The sequence below is a fragment of the Notolepis coatsorum genome, assembly GCF_963971535.1.
Source record: "Notolepis coatsorum genome assembly, chromosome: 6".
Classification (NCBI taxonomy): Eukaryota; Metazoa; Chordata; class Actinopteri; order Aulopiformes; family Paralepididae; genus Notolepis; species Notolepis coatsorum.
The window spans coordinates 158,309,855-158,325,701 of record NC_140170.1 but is presented as its reverse complement, the minus strand read 5'-3'; the positions used below and the strand labels follow the sequence as shown (position 1 = coordinate 158,325,701).

At 43.3% G+C, this 15,847-nt stretch overlaps 1 protein-coding gene across 1 annotated transcript in view; it reads left to right on the top strand.

Moving 5' to 3' along the window:
- Positions 1-15,798, top strand: part of LOC311230518 (CCA tRNA nucleotidyltransferase 1, mitochondrial-like) — a 39,101-nt gene extending 23,303 nt beyond the window's left edge. The window contains exons 5-8 of the mRNA XM_084316812.1: positions 333-459; positions 4,185-4,378; positions 12,234-12,487; positions 15,051-15,798. Coding sequence (XP_084172938.1) covers positions 333-459; positions 4,185-4,378; positions 12,234-12,487; positions 15,051-15,296 — 821 coding nt within the window. The 3' untranslated portion in view covers positions 15,297-15,798. The remainder of the gene's footprint in view (positions 1-332; positions 460-4,184; positions 4,379-12,233; positions 12,488-15,050) is intronic.
- Positions 15,799-15,847: the final 49 nt, after the last annotated feature.

The window sequence follows — 15,847 nt, the reverse complement described above, 5'->3', positions numbered from 1 at the left end:
AGGATGGGTTTTATTTTAGCAATATTACGGAGTTGGAAAAAAGCTGTATTTGACAACAGAGTTTACCTGTTGTTTTTCTAAGCATTTGAATAGTGATTTTTACACCGGTTACCATGGCAGCGATTGAAGCATTGTGGTCAGCTCAATTGCAAACAAACCCTCTGGGCCAGCTGTCGCTATACTACCGCAGTTTTAGAGGTACCCACGTCAGTATTGCAGAATGCTGATGACTAATGGGAAGATTTCCAAAATGTGCAAAGTTTGTTTTCCTAGATGCACTGTCACAATTAACACAGTCCCACCCCATGTTTTGTTGTACGTTTGTTCAACAGGTTTAGATGGAACCTTATATGATTACTTCAAAGGATATGAAGACCTACAGAAACGTAAGGTCCGGTTTGTCGGCAGTGCTGAGCAGAGGATCCAGGAGGACTACCTGAGGATACTGCGGTATTTTAGGTAGGCTGAATAAAGGTATTTACATACATACTTATCCTGTTATAATCATAATGAAAACCAGTCATATCTTTCAATGTCTTTCAGCAGGATTGTAGTGTGATGCAATTCTAATTGTGATTCCATTGTCAAAAAAAGTTAGGATAACACGCACATTTTAACTCTTAAAGGGGACATGCATTGCTATTCCTAGCACTATTTGGGCAACTTTACACAATTCCTGTGAGTCTATTGAACACATCTGTAAGCTTTTATTCAAAAAGATTCATTGTTTTATATTTCTAATCAAGTACTCAAAAGCCACATTTTTCTCCCTTTGGATTTCAGGCTGTGTTGGCCTGGCTCCGCCCATAAGCACTTTGAGTGACAGTCATCCACACAGTCTGCGACTGGCACAGAGAGAGAGAGAGAGAGAGAGAGACTGAGGGGATACTAATTAATTTCGCCGCGGGGGGGCATAATCCCACGGGACAATGCATTGGTAACTTGTTTCAAATGACAATATATACCCCTGTGATTATTATTGTACGGATCGGAATATGGGCGTGCGCGTGGGAGCATGTGCAAATATATTAGTGATATGCTGGTGCTCGACTGCGAGGGAGAGAGATGGAGGGCCCTTTCTCACTCACCATTTGGGGACGAATCAGCGCCGGATCGCACCAGAAAAGGGTGCGTCATTCATTCATTCATTCTACTGAGAATGCTCCCGTCCCCCGGGACGCTGACTCGCTCCAAACCTGGACCGCTGAAATAGGTGGTCTCGGGTGCACGCTAGTGGGAGCGGGGGGCGTGACACACACAATGGTAATGCTTTCATGCTTGCTTGAATTTTGGGCAGATAAAAATACACGGCAACAACTGGACAATACCCACAAAAACGATATTTATGGGCAATTTGCGAGTTCAGACCTCAACCAAACAAGCATGTGGAGCCTCACAGCTGAGCTCAGTGGATGAAAACATGAAGCCACGTTACAAAGCACAACACTAGACTAGACTGCTAGACTGTCATGGATGAGGGTGGAGGAGAGACTAGCATGCCTTGGGTAAACCCACTCAATTGTATTCTATGCTTTTATCCACCAATGATAGACATGACCATAATACCAGACATGCTTCAAGTAGTTGCTTCACCCTACCTCTGCCTAGAACCAACGCTCTAAAGAAAACTGCAATGTATAGAGCCATAACATACTGGAATAGGATCCCATTACATATTATACGGACGGAAAACAAGGACAGTTTCAAAAAGAAACTCAAAGGAGCCATAATCCGGAAGGAAATTAATATATGTCATGCATGAGTGTAGCTGCAGCCATGTTATCCAAAACTTCTTCTGATTACTTTTTTTTCTCTCTTTTTAAAGGTATGGTGCAATTGATGTTTTAGTAACATTGATGAGCATTCTAAAAGCAATTCTTAAAAAGATTCAATTTTAAAAACAATCTTAAATTGTATTTAACACTGTATTTTGTGTTTTTGTTTTGTTTTTTTGTTTTCCGTTTCTTTGCTTGCATGTAATTTTAGCCATCTTAATTGTTAGTTTCATTGTGTATTGTATGTTGAGTACTGACTTTTAATAATTCTGTTTTGCAATACTTGTTTTTGTATGTTTTTTTTTTGTGTGGACCCCAGGAAGACTAGCTGGTTGCCATGGCACCAGCTAATGGGGATCCGTAATAAAATCTAAAATCAAAAAAACGTCCCTGGCTCGCATTAGGCCTGGCAATTTTTTTTGCCATTGCTATGTCTATACATTGGTTTCTTGTTCGAATGCATTTATTTCTATTAGACCAGTGGTGCCCAACCAGTCGGCCGTGATCGACCGGTAGTAATAGGCTAAGCTAACTAGCGTTAGCCGTTAGCTTAGCGTTAGCCCTGGAAAACGCTCAAAAGCGGACTCCACAACACCAGTTCCATTCGTGAGAAAAGGGGGTGGGTTATATTGACAAGGCTTGACAACAGAGGTTCAAATATAACTTCATATTTATTGGTTATTTGTTTCTTTTATATCAGCATCCAGTCTCCACCACCGTGTGTTAAACTCTTCCTTCCTTTGTTGACGTTCGAGCGTGACATCATTGCCTACGGCAAGCTTACACGCTCAAAACGCAAACCGTAAACAGAACCCAGAGCGAACCAAGACTGAAGTGTGTACACAAACTAGAGGGGAGAGAGGAGGGGGGAGTTTGCACCCAAAGACGGAACGAGACGGAACGGAGCTGATTCGACCCCGATGGTGAGTGAGAAAGCACCCAGAGGGAGAGAGAGGGGACACACGGAGGCACGGAGCACTGTAAACGCTGCGTGTGTGTGAGAGAAGACTGGTCCCTTTCTCTCTCTCCCTCTATCTCTCCCTCTCTCTCGCTCGTCCGCTCCCTGCTCGCAGTCAAAACCCGTTTGAGGAAGTGTCGGGTTACACTATGCGCTCTCTGCCTCGCTCTGTTTGAGGAAGTGAAGATATTTCCACTCGCTCTGCTGTCGCTGTCAACCATAGAGCGTTAGTTATGCAAATCAGTGCTATATTCACGTCAGCAAAACTGTCAAATCAGAACAGCTTAGTTGAGTGAGGGAAGATCTTGTGAACTCGAGACTAGACTGAGTCAATATGGTAATTACTAATTAAATTTAGATTTTTTTTTATCACTCTTTTAAAGGTGACGTGTACTATAAATGTCATTTTTCAGTCTCTAGCATTGTATTATAGTAATAGGAGTTCGTATCAATGTGTTTTAGTGTCTAAATACCATATTGGGGATTGCTCTGATTCAGCTCAGCCCCTTTCCTCCTCCAGTAAATCAGGCCATTTTGATTTGAACGGCTGAGTCACGTCATTCGGACGCTGGGTAGCACAGTGATGTGATTGGCTCTGTGGTTGTAGCTAATGCCCGCCCACATTCTACCTAGACTGACTGTACACAGCGAGTGGAAACCACTTCCTCATACTCTGCATGGGGAGAGAGAGAGAGAGATAGAGAGCACTTGGGGGGGGGGGGGGGGACCTGCCGCGCGCCACACACCCGCAAACGGGAGATTGAAAGAAAGAACGAAAAAAAAAAAAAAAGCTGCCGCGCGGACTCTCATCACCGAGAGGGAGAGAAAGAGAGAGAGGGAGGGAGGGAGAGAGGGGGCCTTGTCAATAACGGCCTGTCTTTTTTTCTCTCTCTCTCTCTCCCACCCCCTCCCTCTCTCTCTCTCTCTCTCTCTCTCTCCCACCCCCTCTCTCTCTCTCTCTCTCTCTACCAGTGCAGACTGTGTGGACTGACTGTCACTCAAAGTGCTTATGGGCGGAGCCAGGCCATAACAGCCTGAAATCTTGAGGCTGAAAAATGATGGTTTTGAGTACTTGATTAGAAATATAAAACAATGCATTTTTTTTGAAAAAAACCTTACAAATGTCTTCAATAGACTAACAGGAATTGTGTAAAGTTTCCCAAATAGTGCTAGGAATAGCAGTACATAGCCCCTTTAAGTTTCCATGAAGTTAATGCAATGCACATCAATTTAATCTTCAGGATTATCATTATATTAACTCTTTCATGTTATTGTTTTGTCTTTAGAAGTTTACCACTAAATAGCTTACAGTAGCCATTGCTACATCAGCATTAGAATGATCAGTTCTAAAATTGTGTCTCGCTTGTAAGATCAGACACCTGGGTTAATGTCTTCCATTTTACCAGCCAGCCCTGACCGACTGTCTGGTCATTTCTATGACTTCAACACAGGTTCTATGGCAGGGTGGCGGTGAAGCCTGGTGACCATGAGCCCGAGACGTTGGATGCCATCAGGGAGAACGCCCGGGGCCTGTCGGCCATCTCAGGAGAGCGCATCTGGGTGGAGCTGAAAAAGATGGCCGTAGGAAGCCATGCTGCTCACCTGCTGGAGCTCATGTACAACCTGGGACTAGCTCAATACATGGGTGAGAGGGGACAGATGGACACAACCTGGGACTAGCTCAATACATGGGTGAGAGGGGACAGATGAACACAACCTGGGACTAGTTCAATACATGGGTGAGAGGGGACAGATGAACACAACCTGGGACTAGTTCAATACATGGGTGAGAGGGGACAGATGAACACAACCTGGGACTAGCTCAATACATGGGTGAGAGGGGACAGATGGACACAACCTGGGACTAGCTCAATACATGGGTGAGAGGACAGATTAACACAACCTGGGACTAGCTCAATACATGGGTGAGAGGACAGATTAACACAACCTGGGACTAGCTCAATACATGGGTGAGGACAGATTAACAACCTGGGACTAACTCAATACATGGGTGAGAGAGGACATATTAACACAACCTGGGACTAGCTCAATACATGGGTGAGAGGGGACAGATGAACACAACCTGGGACTAGCTCAATACATGGGTGAGAGGGGACCGATGAACACAACCTGGGACTAGCTCAATACATGGGTGAGAGGGGACAGATTGATGATGCCTTGTGATGCCAGGGCCTGTGTGGATACTCAATTCTGATTGGCTGGAAGGGTGTTGATTAATTTCAGATCCTGCACAGCTGCAGTCTTCTCACAGTTACAGATGAATGTGCTATCAGTATTTGAGTCCTTTATGGCAGGTGATATAAACCAGGGGTTCCCAAACTTTTCAGGCCAGGGCCCAGAAAATAAGGCGTCAGAGAGCCGCTGCCCAATGCACATCGTCTGGCTTTTTTTTTTTTTTGCCATGTGACCGATTTTTTAAGCCAAATATCACTTCAATCCTATTAAGTTAGTTCAAGTTAGTTATTCATTTATATGTGCTATTTATGAGAGGGCTAACTTGTTGCAAAATAATAATGATAATAATAATAGCCTCATTAAAATACTATTGTTGCTTCGGTTGTTTTCAGCGTTTTATGTGCATAATCTGTTATTTAGTTTGAAATGTTCGTTGAAATAAGTAGATTTTTCGTTTTTGTTTATTTATTAAGTTAATATAAAACCATATAGTTACATTTTAGAATACAATAGAATATAATTTTAGAATACAACTAGAAACACTGTCCTGGCCTGCTTCTAAGTTCAGTGGCCTGACAAAAAATTAATTTTTTTATTTTATTTTTTAAATCATCTCGGGGCCCACCCGTGGCTGCTCGCGGCCCACCTTTGGGTCGCGACCCTGACTTTGGGAACCACTGATATAAACCATGTACTGTTAAAAAATATAATGATAATGCAAGCTTACTGAAAACTTTCCTTCTTGAAAGTAATGATGCACTGTTACTTTTCAGTGTATCGACTTAACTATTAAAGGCAATGCACATTGATAGATGCAACTATGACCGTCTTGCATCAGCTGATCTTGCTAACGTTAGATAGGCAATATGAGTCCTCAAAATAAAGCAAAGCACATGGCTAATTTCCATATGAGATGTGCCTAGCTGTATGATTCCCTAACAGCAAATGGCTACTTTGCAATTCCTTTACATAAACGGTCATCATGCATGCTGTCCTTGCAATTCTACTTGTAATGACTCTACTTGAGGCTACGACTGATGGTACACATAGCCTACTGTTTTTTTGTGAACATTTTTATATTTCTCATTAGGGATGTCCGATTATCGGCCTACCGATATTCTCGGCCGATATTGGCATAAAAATGTGATATAGAAAAATATCGGTATCTGTTAAAAAAATATATATCTTTTAATTTTAAAACACTTTAAAACAATCTTTAAAACACTTGAACGTGCTGTATCCAACCAACTTACTACTTATCTCTTACAGAATGACCTCCTAGACCCTAATCAGTCAGGCTTCAGGACTGGTCACTCCACAGAGACAGCCCTCATTGCGGTCACAGAGGCACTTCACTTAGCAAAAGCGAAAGGCCTCTCCTCTGTCCTGATTCTCCTAGATCTATCTGCAGCCTTCGACACAGTCAACCACCAGATCCTCCTTGCGGCCCTCGCAGGAATGGGAGTGGCTGGCTCTGCGCTGACATGGCTGTCATCATACCTCAATGACCGCTCCTACCAAGTGTCATGGAGAGGGACCCTGTCGGCCACCCGCCCCCTGCGGACGGGTGTCCCCCAGGGCTCGGTTTTAGGACCCCTTCTCTTCTCCCTCTACACTAAATCACTGGGTAACATTATCACGTCTCATGGCTTCTCCTACCATTGTTATGCCGACGATACTCAACTCTTCCTCTCCTTCCCTCCCTCAGATATCCACGTCTCTGTGCGGATCTCGGCCTGTCTGTCCGACATCTCAGCCTGGATGACGTCCAACCACCTCAAACTGAACCTAAGCAAAACAGAATTGCTCCACCTGCCGGCCAAATCCTCCCCCCTAACCGACCTTTCAATCACAGTCGAGAATGCAGCTGTGACTGCGTCCCCGACCGCCAAGAACCTTGGTGTTGTCCTCGACGACCAGTTGAACTTCTCTGCTCACATCGCAGCGACGACCAGAACCTGCCGATTCCTCCTGAGCAACGTCAGAAGGATACGCCCCTTCCTGACAAAAGAAGCCACCCAACTCCTCGTCCAATCAACAGTCATCTCCCGCCTCGACTACTGCAATGCACTGCTCGCTGGCCTCCCGGCCACTGCCACTAAGCCTCTTCAACTCATTCAGAACGCAGCGGCCCGCCTGATCTCAAACCTACCGAAGTCGGCCCATGTCACCCCACTTCTTAGGGACCTGCACTGGCTCCCCATTGCTGCACGAATCCGCTTCAAGGCCCTCGACCTAGCATACCGTGCGGCAAAGGGAACCGCTCCCGCCTACCTCCGGTCAATGGTCTCTAACTACACACCCTCAAGACCCCTACGCTCTGCATCTTCTGGCCGCCTCAGACCTACTCCTATCCAAGCTCCGGGAGGGTCATCAAAGAGAAGTCGCCTATTCTCAGTCCTTGCCCCACAATGGTGGAATGAACTACCCACCCCAGTTAGGACAGCCGAATCACGTCCAATCTTTCGCCGTCGACTAAAGACGCACTTCTTCAACCATTATCTGAATTAAAAAAAAAAAAAAAAAAAAAAAAAAAAAAAAATATATATATATATCTAACCCTAACTAACCGTACTGTCATGCACTTGTCCTAATAAACTAACCTACACTGTAGCACTCAACACTTTGATGAACATTGTTGCTCAGCTGATAGAGTTGTGCCCTTCCTGATGGCTTGTCGTACAGAACTTGTAAGTCGCTTTGGATAAAAGCGTCAGCTAAATGACTAAATGTAAATGTAAATGTAAATGTAATTTTAAAATATTCGTTTTTGGGGGGGGGGGGGGGGGAACCCTGCATATATCGGTATCGGTTGATATCGGTATCGGAAATTAAGAGTTGGACAATATCGGTATATCGGTATCGGTAAAAAAGCCAATATCGAGCATCCATATTTTTCATACATTTTCATAGAATTTCTTTATACAGGAAAAGATTCAAAGTGTTAGATGTTTCTGTAATCAGCCAATCTCATTAGATGTTTCTGTAATCAGCCAATCTCATCTCGTAATCTCCTTCGTGACTCCCTGTCCTGCATTGTTTGTATCAACCTCTGTTAGTACATCCGTTAGTCATAAGAAACGACACTGCAACGTGATCTCTTTCCTTGGATCCTCATGTTTATTTTCATAAACATAGCCTCTGTACCCGATGTAGCCCATTCTGTATTGTCCTTGAACAGTCTTAAATCATTCTTCTCCACCGTCTCTTCTCTCAATGGTTCTGGGCCTCGTTGTAGCCAACCAGCCAGTATCCTGTTAGCCGAAGCTAGCGATGATGTGTCATATTCCCCTCCCCCACCCAGCGAGGGTGAGGAGGGATTTCAAAGTCTGTCAACACGACTGCTCGATTCCGCCTCGTGTCTTAGTCTAATCTTACCCGGAAGAAACTCATCATAACGTCTTCCCCCTAGCAACGGGGGCCCCCGCCCCCTCTCCTCGTTACTACGTGACACGCAGTCTTTGACAAAGGCTCTTTGACCCAAATCACTATAGCAACGGCGATGTTGATATTATCCCCCTAGTTCTCTCTGACCAAACCTGCCTGTGGCTTGATAATGCACTTTCTCCAGATCGAGTAACCTTGATGCTGTGGCTATCAGCTGTTGTTGTTAAACAGCACAGCCCGAATCCTCATCTGCTGCTGTTAGTCTCCTGCAACACACTCTGACTGCTGGCTACTTTTAAGATCTATAGATCCGTCTGAGTAGATGCCCACCAATACATTATATACACATTGAAAAACATAGATTCCTTCAAAAGTAAACATTACATTACATAAAATTTGCTACATTTAAACAGGTCTGACTCAGTTAAAACTGATTGCAATCCAAAACAATAACAACCTAAAGAAATAACAGAACATAGACCGCTAGACGCACACTACAGAGGAGATGACAATATAGAGGAGATGACTTAAGTGGACTGAGTAAGATATGTGCAAGATGGATCAATGGTTGCAAGTGTGTCCTTCCATCACATAGTGTTGATATGCCTTTTTTATGTGTCTAATGGAGGTTATTACTAGGGATGCACAGAATATTCGGCCGCCGATAATTATCGGCCGAAAATGGCTAAAAAGGCTCTTTCGGCCGAAAGGGTTTAGCACCGAAAATATATCACTGAATGTCAAAGAACAGGGTTACGTAACTAGGGATGGGTATCGTTAGGATTTTATCGATACTACTACTCTTATCGATACTGCTTAACGGTTCGGTACTTTAGCGATACTCTTATTGGTTCTTTTTGATAATTCTTTTGCACCAAAAAAAGACAATTAATTAAGAACAGAATCGACATTGCTTTATTATTTATACAACTTTATAAATAAATATAATTTCTTCAACAGCAGCAGCAATGTTCTTTTATATAACTTTATAAATAAATATAATAAATGAATCTAATTTCTTCAGCAACAGCAGCAACAATGTTTTAAATGTGGCTGACTCTGAATTATAGACTGTTTATAATAAACAACAAATGCAAAAGGCTAACAGAACTGTGACACTCGTTGACCCTATCCTCTGTCATCCTTCCTCTAGCTGCTAGGGAGAAAGGACTTTGGGTGGTGGAGGGAGGTAGAGGGAGGATGTGTGGTGGCCGGGCTCACTGGGCTGGGACATGGTGGCTGACGCCTCAGCTTGACTATCTATAAAAAGTTTTTAGATTGTAGTATTTGTAGCTAAACAATTATTTTGTTTATTAGCCTATTTGTAATAATTCGTTATTAGCCTAGGCAACTCCATATCTTGGCTTACCGGCTGCAGTGGACGTGGATGCAGATGGAACACTGCACGCAAGGCAGTCTAATACGTGAATTTCTGCACACTAATATCATGTTTTGCCAACAGATGTTTTGATAAATTGCTCGTATTGCCACCCTTACTGGCAAATGTTTTGTTGCACTTGTGGCAACGTGCGTTGTCGGCATCGACTCTTGTAAAGTATATCCATACTTCGCTCTATCCGCCATCACGAGTGCATGCAGAGCTGTCTGTGTGCTGCGCTTCAGCACGGAGACAGCACCTTCCTTAAGTTAAGAAGTACCCGTATGTGTATGACTATCGCGACTCGCGAGGAGTGTGTGTAATAATAATGGCTCGCTGCGGCTCGCTTCTCGTGCAGAGACAGAGAGAGGAGAGATCGTTCGCAACTTTTAAATAATAATAATAATAATTTCTCTAGAGTATCGATAGCAGTACTGATGACCAATGTTCCCTCTAATTATTTTTTGGTCTGAGCAAACACTCAAACCTCCTGAGCAGACATCAGCAACTACTGAGCAACATACGTCACCTGCCGATTAACCGGTTAATTGATAAGCGGCGGTTTGTAAAAAATCTGAGAATCTTAATTTGATACTCCAATGTAATATGGGATATCATTCCAGGTAGTTATTGTTGTGAAATAGATTTTGTGATGCATTCCTGTCTTGTGTTATGTCTTGGCAGTAGAGCAGTGAGTGCTGGAGCGCAGTTATTATTTTAGATATGAAAGTAAAATGTAATGGCTAGACTAGTTGTATTGTATCAAATGTAAACGTGGAGTGCAGTGGTGAGTCCAAGGGGGGGACATTGCCATGGATCTTCTACGCTTTATTGTCTAGTCTTACTATTGGTTCACTGGTCTCCTTTGTGGTGAGGGACCAGATTGGGAGACAATAGGATATTGCTGAAATAATGATTGCATGTAGATATGTGTCTGCGTCTGAGACAGTACTGATGATATTGTCTGATCTTCTTATGAACATGCAGTTTCTGGTTGAGCTTCTTCGTTAACTTATGAATGTGGTTTCGATAGGTAAGTTGTGAATCCAAAAATACAGGAATATTATCCAACATATAATGGGGTATTGGTTTTTAATGTGATTTGATCATTCCAGGAAGCTGGCGCATCAACACAAAAGACTGCTTCACTGCCTTGGGGTCAAACATACTGCCAGATCATGTTCACCATTTGTCAACCATTGGCAACATTATTGACCATAAGGCTCGATGCATAACTCTAGTTGAAGAGGTGGTTGTCAAGCTCTTGAAGAAAACAAATAAATGAATATTCTTGACATTACATCAGTAACCACATCCAATAAACTATTGAAATATTATATTATCTGTGACGATGATAAATAGCTTGTATTAAAACAATAGTTTTTCGCTGGCTTCATTAAAAAAAAAGTCTGGCGTAGTTCCTCATTAAATCCTGATGGTTCAACTGTGTTGAGTTCGGTGATCCTGAATGCTTCTCTACGTAGCAACCTATTAATAATGTGTCTACCTCTAGGGGAAGGTGTTCTTTTTTCAATCCCGCAGAATTTGAGACACGCTGGACTGTGAACCACGATTGTCAACACCTTGTCATTTTCCGGCTGATTTATGAATCGTTTTCAAATAAACGCTAGATTATCGATAGTATATGTGTACTTATGCACGCTAGAGAAGCGGGGTGAAAAATCGATTATCTATGCCGTGCCTGGCGCTAACGTTACGCACACAGGAGACATGTTGTGAACGCTGTGAAAAAAAACTCTGATTAACCCAATACTGGAAAAATAAAGTCCTTGCCTCAGATCAGATGTTCTGCAAAAAGATTAATCCAATTCCTGATCGCCATTCCAAATATCGATCACGTTTATTGATCCAACGTTATACCTCGAAACACATAATCGACGCTTCTTCCAGTGCCCTCAGTGGATGCAATAGTCTCAGGTTACATGCCTCAGAAGTAAAATGTGGAGCCTGGAGTTTTTTTTTCTGATTCATTCCCATCGACTCCATTCCAATCGACTCCATTCCAATGGGTGCAATACCATCCGGGAGACGATAGGGGGCGGTATTTGCCCTTTTCGAGCTCAGAGCCATTCCCAATGATAACGTGAGGCTGGATCGATGAAAAATGAATGGATATCGCTAATAAAAGAAATAACTATTAAATAACGAGATTTCTCGTCATTGGCACACAACGCATGGCGGCCAACAACGAGATTTCTCGTCGTTGGCACCCAATGTGTTAATGAATGAGGGTGGAGGCTTGAACCGTCTTGACACACAGTGGAATACAACCGTCATCTTTTTAATTATATTACTTTTAATTCATGAAAATACGTCTGACAAAAGCCTTTCAACTGAAACTCATCTGGATCTACCTCCTGATATTCACTAACGGGCTTTATTCATACTGCTTTTATAGGGTTGTGTACATAGTTGTTTTCTTTCTATATTAGTCACTTATCTAAATATTAATTTTATATTTATATATATATACACACACAAAATGTCAACCCATGCAGTATGTTCTTGCTCCTCCAAGGTCTACCACCAGATGGCGACATTGAGGAGCTGAAGCGAGTGTGGCAGCGCTCCAAGGACCACTCTCCCAGGCCTGTGACAGTTCTGTCTACTCTCTTCCGCTGTCCTGAGGAGGTGGAGAGGATGGACCTGCGGCTGAAGGTGTCCAAGGAGGAGAAGACCTTGGCTCTGTTCCTAGTCAAATACAGACGAGACCTCCGCAAGAACCCGGATGAGCCTGACAGCATTAAGCCCTTCTCTGACTTCATCATCGATGTGAGTATGGAACCAGGGTTGGGATCAGCTCCAATTTAAAAAATTGCCGGTTACTGGTTTGATTGATTGATTGATTTTATTGTGGATTAGAGACATCATCCAAGGGATAAAAACATGATAAAATTCAAGCACTTATTTCCATCATGGTCCCTGGTATTAAAAAACAGGACTACATCAACATAAAATCAATCATAAAACATTAAGATAAAATATGCATATACAGTTGAAGATAAAAGAATAATAAATAAATATGCTACCCTCTCTTTCCTATGCCGATAGCCATGATCGTACATGCTTTTTGAAGCCAGTTAACCCGGGGGCCTGTTTAATGCTGCTGGAACATTCATTCTCACCTGCTGTCAAGAGGTTGGATCTTGGCGGCTGGGTGGCGTAGCAGAGATTGCGCTTGTCGCCAATGCAAGAGACTCCGGTATCGAATCCCAGTCTCAGCATTGCCTTCGACTTGGGCCGGCCGTCGTACTGGCTCATTTGGCAGAGTCAGCAGGGTGGAAGTCGATGGGTGGGGATTGGACGTTGTGGACAGCGACTGCTACAGGTCGTTGGGTGACGCCTGCACAGCAGAGACAGGAAGTATCGGGGGCAGCGTGAGCCTCCCACGCGTTACTCCTCGCCACAGAGTCCGCGCTGTCTGGTGAAAAGATGTGACAGGCTGCCTCCTCGTGTACCGGAGGGGACACGTGATGCAAGGCTTCTATCCTCACTACAACCGACCAGTGGGGGGCATAGTCTAGCAACATTCAAGACAGGGGAGGGGAGAATTGGCAATACGAAATTGGGATGGGAGAAAAATAGAAAATGGGGAGAAAAAGTGGATAAAAAAAAGAGGTTGGAACTTTTCATACCAAAGGTTTTTCAGTATTTGGATTTGAAAGCAAATCAAATTCCTGTGTGAAATGAAAGTGATCTGATCCCATGAACTCATACCGTATGTTATACCGTGTATTATTAGTCCATGGGCTCTTGTCTATTTGTATTTTTCCAGAAATGGCAGAAGAGATTCATACCAATGAACAGGGGAGGAAATTAGGCCATTTTACTCGCCAAATGCGAGTATTATTTATGTTTGGCGAGTGATTCATGAAGAGCACTCGCCACACTGGCGAGTAGTAAACAAAACCAAAAAAATCATTCTGCAATCTGCTGATTCGCTCACTGGCACAAGCCGAACTCCGTCTCCCCCCTTATGATTCCTCCCATTTGCGCCTCATAATAATCCATAACCAATGAACATCATCGTTGCACTCTAAGCTCCTCCAATGAACACTCGTTTTCTAGAAGATGCCGCCCATCTAGGGGAAGTGGACCGATCACTGCGCGCTGACCTACAGACTCCTGTCACCGGCTTGACAACGTAGACAAAAACACATCAGTGGATGAAAATAATTGCATGTAGAGTCGTCTCTTTCGGATATAAGTGCGGTCTGTCTGACATGGGGGCGAACAACGGCACGCGACGCGTCTCCTTCGAGTCGGATGAGAATGACAAGTGGGCGTGAGGCTCACTCAAGTCAACCAGCATTAGCCGGCTAGCTACCTAGCATGTAACAAGCTACCATAACGCGCGTTCAACATAGTGGACTATACTGAGCAGCTTTGCTTAAATGCAGCCGAGTGACATTTTATTATTACCGAATTATTACCGGGTTTCCCCCCATATCACCACTCGCCCATATGCCCTTCACAACGGTGATGTTGTCATGTTTGTCATTCAGAATACACCTGCTGAACCCCTAGCGTTGACATGAGATTCGATTCCAATGTATTGTCATCATACAGCACAAGTACAGTACAACCAGAATACGTTTGGCATCCAACCAGAGTGCAAATGTAACAAGTCAAGTTCAAGTTTTTTTATTTTGCTATTACATTACAGTGAAATGCTTGGTTCTTTCACTGCCCAGCCCAGTCCAGCCCAACCCAGTCCAACCTAGACCAGCCCAACTTTCCCTGCCCAACCCAGTCCAGGCCAGCATCTTTCACTGCCAAGTTCAGCCCAACCCAGTCCAGAATAGTTCCCTCTTTCATGTTAATATGTGATATCCTAATATTTTAAGAGTAGAGACGGTGTGATTAATATATGTTTTATGCTAATATTGTCAAGAGTAGAGACACTTATTAATGTTTTATGGTAATACATATTTTAAAGAGTAGAGACACGGTGTGATTATTACTATGATTGAAAATCAATTTAGACGAAGACATACAAAGAAGTAATTATCACAATTAGCGATTTATTTATGGCTGGTAAAAAATCTGTTTGGCTGGTAAAAGAAATCATATACTCGCCAGTTGGCTGGTAAGCCAAAACGTTTGTTTCCTCCCCTGCCAATGAAGTACTAGCAGTATTCGTAAAATGCATATGACCATGCTGGTCATGCTATTGGTATTATTCATTGGCAATATCAACATAAATAATTGTAAATGCTAATCTAATTCATACAATGGATTCACATATTTGTTTTATTCAGGCTGTGGTCTATTTGGCAATGATTTGTAGTGGTACTAGATATTTGATTTTGACCATTAGGTTCTTCCCCTGCAGAGTCGGGAGTTGGACACCCAAAGCAAAGTGTGCGAGCTGCTCAAGTACCAGGGGGAGGACAAGTTACTGGCGCAGCTCAGCGGGTGGAGCATCCCTCGCTTCCCCGTCAACGGCCACGACCTGAGGAAGATGGGCATCACTTCAGGCAAGGAGATCGGCTCCACCCTGCAGGAACTCCGAGACGTCTGGAAGAAGGGTCGCTACCAGATGGACAAAGACGAACTCCTCAGTCATGTCGATTTGTGAATAGTCGTGTGTGTTTGTATGTGTAAACGTAACGGACTGCTAACAGACTCGCACTGAAACGATTGCTCTGCATCACAAGGACGACATCCTGAAGTTATCTCAAAACGTTAGCCCCCCCTCCCCAGCAGCTGTTGATTGGTCAGATTGATAATGATTGAAGACACTACAGACCTTGGCTTGTGTACTGCACTGATGAACCATTTTACCCTAAATTAGCCACAAACTTATTTTATTACGTCCCCATGTACATTTTAAAGACAGATTATGCAATATGCTCGCGGCCTCACATCTTGTTACCATGGGAGCCAAGTGTGCATAATAGTTTGGAGACGCCCTGATTGCAACATCTGTGAAATTATACAGCTTTGTTTGTTTTGTTTTTTTGCTCCCAAAATGTCATTGTCAAGGAACAGTCTGGTGTTATTAGTGAAGCTGGCACTTATCCAAGAAGTGGAAGTAGGGATGCAATTATATCGGTTAGGGCTGAGAAATAAAATCTATATTGGAATGTTTCGTTTGAATCTAATCGATTGAGTTAAAAGATTTTTTTT